At 69.1% G+C, this 4,381-nt stretch overlaps 1 protein-coding gene across 1 annotated transcript; it reads right to left on the bottom strand.

Annotated features, from left to right (window-relative positions):
* Positions 1 to 6: 6 nt before the first annotated feature.
* Positions 7 to 4,375, bottom strand: LOC118157828 (ubiquitin-like modifier-activating enzyme 1; the record flags this gene model as incomplete). The annotated part of the gene is made up of 17 exons (XM_035312321.1): positions 4,158 to 4,375; positions 3,985 to 4,091; positions 3,576 to 3,666; positions 3,298 to 3,439; positions 3,121 to 3,218; positions 2,862 to 3,008; positions 2,622 to 2,780; positions 2,295 to 2,402; positions 2,140 to 2,220; positions 1,907 to 2,062; positions 1,654 to 1,819; positions 1,365 to 1,561; positions 980 to 1,044; positions 698 to 875; positions 529 to 603; positions 203 to 389; positions 7 to 89 (listed from the first exon to the last, which is right to left on the bottom strand). Coding segments are annotated over exons 1-17 (2,226 nt in total), but the record flags the coding sequence as incomplete, so codon positions are not given.
* Positions 4,376 to 4,381: the final 6 nt, after the last annotated feature.

Below are 4,381 nucleotides of genomic sequence, written 5' to 3'. Positions count from 1 at the left end.
TTGTGCCACTGTGCCTCCACCTCGCTCCTGCCTCCACCGTGCCAGGTCCTGAGCGAGGTCCTTGGTGAGCTCCATCGGCTGCTCAGGGTCTGGGGACATGGGGTCACGGGCCAAGAACCAGCACCAGCAGGCCTGCGGTTCCTGGCCGGTGTCCCCATGTCATGCCATGGCTCCTGGGGACAGGGGCATGCAGCAGCCTTACCCACAGCCTCCTCCACCGCCTCCGTGTCCTCTGTGGTGGGGATGCGGAGCCCGTCCCGGGGCACGAAGGGCGGCAGGACCATGCTGCGGAGGATGTCCTGCGTGGCTGCGCGGTTGCTGCACGATGGGAGCTTGTACGTTTGGGCCCGGAGCTGGGCAGCAGCCTCGACGTATGTCACGTGTATGTCCTGCAGAACCATGAGTAGGTGGGGGGGTGGCCCCGGCAGCCCTGCCCCTTGCTGTGCTCCGGCACCCACCGCGTAGCCCTCGTCTCTCCCCAAACCCCACCTTGTCCCCTGCATCCCCACGGCTCTCCCCTGCACTCACATTGCTGGGGTCGAACGTCAGCGGATGGGGACACCGCCTGTCCCCCGACCAGAATGGGACACCGGGGCTGGTTTCCTGCCACAGGGAAAGCAAAGTCAGGCCTGGAGACGCTTCTCCTGGGGAGGGTGCCGGGGGGGGGGGGGGGCAGCCCCCCAGGGGTTATGCTCACGTGCGCGGGGGGGAAGGTGTGCAGCAGCTGGGCGATGGCGTCGTGGTAGCGGCTCTGCCAGTGCCGGCGGGCCCAGCGCACGCAGTCCCCCCAGTCCCGCGGCCTCTCCTGCAGGCTCTTCCACGCTCGTTCCGGCACCTCCAGGCCCTCCTGCTGCGCCGGCTCCTCTGGCAGCTCTCTGCAAAAGCAGGCACTGCTGGCCTGCCTGCAGCGCTGTCGCGTGCGGGACGCAGCTGCCTGTCCCCGGTCCCCGTCCCTGGCGGCTCCCACGTCCCCACTCACTGCATGAACTGGTTCAGGCTCTCCGCAGGCAGCTGGAAGAGTCCCTCGAACTCATCGCGAGCCCACTGCGCAGAGGGGACAGGGGATGAGCAACGGGTCCCACACAGGGACCCGGCACCGCAACGCGCTGCCAGCCGCCTCCGAAGGAGTCCTGCTACGGAACAGCGCCCGGCGGGGACAGCTGGTGGCCACGGGCTGCGGTGCGGGGCTGCAGTGCCCAGCCCCCCCTGGGAACCTTGGCCCAGGCCAAGCTGGGCTCGGTGCTGGGTCCTGAGGAAGGCGCTGGGGCTGCGCGGCGGCTCCCAGCAGGAAACAGCTGGGGCTGCATCCTGCCTGCGGGGCAACGGGAAGGGAAAACAAAAGGAGCAGGGACCTGCAGCCTTACCTGCAGCGTGTGCTCGATGGTGTGGGGGTAGTACCGCAGGGTGCACAGGGGGAAGGTCCCATCTGCGGAGCTCGTGGCTGACTCCAGCGGCTTGGTCAGGGGGGGGACCATGGCCCGCACGTCCCCCTGCGCCCCCTCTGTGCCCGAGTCCAGCAGCGGCGTGCGGGAGCGGACGCAGCGCGTCTCCAAGTAGGCGCCTGCAGGCAGCGAGGGCAGCGTGTCTGCCCCGGTGGTGCGGGGACAGGCGGGGGGGGCTCGGTTCCTCCTGCCCCTGCCCGCCGGCACTCACGGGCATCCAGCGTGTCCACGGCGCTGACGACGCCGTCCAGCTGCTGGAAGAAGTCGTCCCCGTAGAGCTGCTCGGTGCCAGGCCCCACCTGGTTCTGGTGAGCCGTCACCTTCACGTCGGGGTTCATGCGCTTCACGGCTGCAGCGGCCACCTCTGCTTTCGGCTTCTACGAGGGCACAGAGCGGGGGGACAGCTCCCAGGTCCCCGGGGAACACCCAGCCCTGGGCCACCCGTGGGACGAGTGGGAGCTCACCGACACATCCGCTGCACGGAAGAGGAACTGCCGATGCAGGTTGGAGTCTGCGACCGTGTCCATGTCGGTGACGGTGATACCCCCGCCCGGCCCCGCTGCCAGCCCCATCATGGCAAAGTTCTTGAGCAGCTCGCAGCCGATGGCACCGGCCCCCACCTGCTGGGGCAGTGCTGCTGCAGCTCCGCGCACCGCTCAGGCGCCTCGCTGTCTCTCCTGCCCCACACCCCGCTCACCACGAAGTACTTCTGGCGGCCCAGCTCCTCCTGGAAGTTGGCCCCAAACACGGCGATCTGGCCGTCATAGCGGGATCCCCTCTGTTGGGACGGGGCAGCTGCGTCAGCGGGACCGGCCGCAGCACTCCCGGCAGCCGGTGGCCATGGGGACTCACGGGCTCGCAGTCCTCCTGCGTAAGTCCCGCAGCCCCCTCCATGGCCAGGCACTCCAAGGCGTCGAAGTAAAACCACTGGTCCAGGGGCAGGAGCTTCCTCGTGATGGCCTGGGGTGAGTGGGGCCTCGTCAGCTCCACGTGCAGTGGGGTTCCCCGTGCCCCACACCGCGCGCTCTGCTTCGCTCCGCAGCCGGAGCGCGGTGTCCCCAGGCAGGCTGCAGGTGCCCTCTCGTGGCCACCAAGCACCACGGGACAGCCGTGCCGAGCCGTGCCACCGGCCTGCCACGTGTGGGACCCCGTGGTGGGTCCCTGTCCCCAGCCGCTCACCTTCAGCACCTCCTGGGCAGCCAGGGCACCGATGAAGGACGCCACGGGGCACAGGTCCCCCGCGCTCACGCTGGCGAACGCTCGCACGACATCCTCGTCCAGGGGACCCAGCTGCGCGCCCAGGCTCCGTGCCAGCTGCAGCACCCGCTCGGCGTCCGCCTGGGGGAAGAGGGATGAGGGCAGCCCCGGCGAGGGGCAGGAAGGCCAGAGGGGCTGGGAAGGGTCAGGATATGGACTCACCGGTGCCCGGGGCTGGGGCAGGCGGCCCCGCTCCTCACGGAAGGCGTGGAGGGCCTGGAAGGCGGCGTGCAGGCTGCGGCTGCGCTGCAGCTCCGCGGAGCTCTTCACTGGGATCTTGGGCATCACCAGCGCCTGGCGCAGGGACTCCTGCCGGCACCACGCAGGGATCGTGGGGACAGGAGCTTTTTGGGGGCACGGAACCACTTCTAGGTTCCCTGCCACCTGGGAGGCGGCACGGTGGGGAGGGGGGGACACGTACATACGAGTGCTCCTGGTGCAATCGCACCTGCAAGACCTGGCCCCCGCAGCGGTAGGGTGAGAAGGTGCTCGTGTCGCCGATCTCCAGTCTGAAGGGATCTGGGATGGAGAGGAGGGGACGGGCACCACGGTCACCACTGGGGACCCGCTGCAGCCCCCGAGGTGGGGAGGCACTCACCCAGCACACGCACGAGGCAGGGCTCACAGCCATTCAGCTCCGTCATGCCCTCCAGGCCAGAAAACGTCACCAGGTCGCCGTCACTGAAATGGTGGCCGTGTCCCCCCTCTGCCCTCGCGCACGTCACGATCCCCGGGTTGCCCTGAGCAGGGGGAGAGATGAGCACGGGGAACCCGATCGAGGCGACACCAAGCTGCTGAAGTACTCAGAGAAAGCTGTGAAGCTGGAGGGGGGGGGCACCGTGCTGGGGAGCGGGGAGGTGGCACGGAGCCTCCTACCTGGGAGATGTGCTGCACGGTGGCACAGAGCCGGTCCCCTTCTGCAGGGTCGTCAACAACAAAACGCTCCCCGAAGTCGCAGAAGAGCTGCCTGGGCAGGGACAGGGGGGTGGCTTCGTTAAGCGGGAGCCTCGTGGAGCTCCAAGAGCGCTGTCGGGTCCTGCCCCGCAAGCAGGACAAGGACTCAGAGGGGACAGGAGGTGCCCAGGGCAGCAACGCTTAGGACACGGGAAATCCCTGCTAGACACGGGGACAAAACCCACACTGCACGCGTGGTGGAGCATCACAAGGTCCTCGCTGCGGCACAACGTCCCTGGGGACACAGCCCCCAGCCGCCGCCCCTTGCCCCAGCAGGTGGCCACCACACAGTGCCAAGGTCCCCCTGCCAGCCACTGCCCCCTGCCCTTACCCTGCCAGCCCCTTGGCGTCAGCCACGATGAAGCAGATGCCCTTGGCGTGGCAGATGTCCCCGACGCGGAGCTGCTCCTCCAGCGGTGACTCGGTCAGCACGACCACCTGCACCAGGGCGGTCAGCAGGTGCCAGCACCCCGGGGCATCCCCTGGCCGGGGCGTCGGGCTCACCTGGAAGGCGTCGAGGAAATCCTCCGACAGCTCCTCAGCGCTGACCGCCACCTCCACGTCGGGGTTCAGCTCGGCCAGCCGCCGCTGCGATGCCTGGGCGAGGTTCTGGCCCACGTCGCTCTCCCGCAGGAGGAACTGGGGGGTGGGCGGCAACGGGCACCCCCGCAGGTTCGGGGTGCTGCCCATGCTGGTGGGGGCTCTCTGCCCATGACAGGTGTCCCCCC

The sequence above is a fragment of the Oxyura jamaicensis genome, assembly GCF_011077185.1.
Source record: "Oxyura jamaicensis isolate SHBP4307 breed ruddy duck chromosome 12 unlocalized genomic scaffold, BPBGC_Ojam_1.0 oxy12_random_OJ70492, whole genome shotgun sequence".
NCBI classification, from domain to species: domain Eukaryota; kingdom Metazoa; phylum Chordata; class Aves; order Anseriformes; family Anatidae; genus Oxyura; species Oxyura jamaicensis.
Note: the sequence above shows the minus strand (reverse complement) of the source record. Positions and strands in the feature narration are given on the sequence as shown.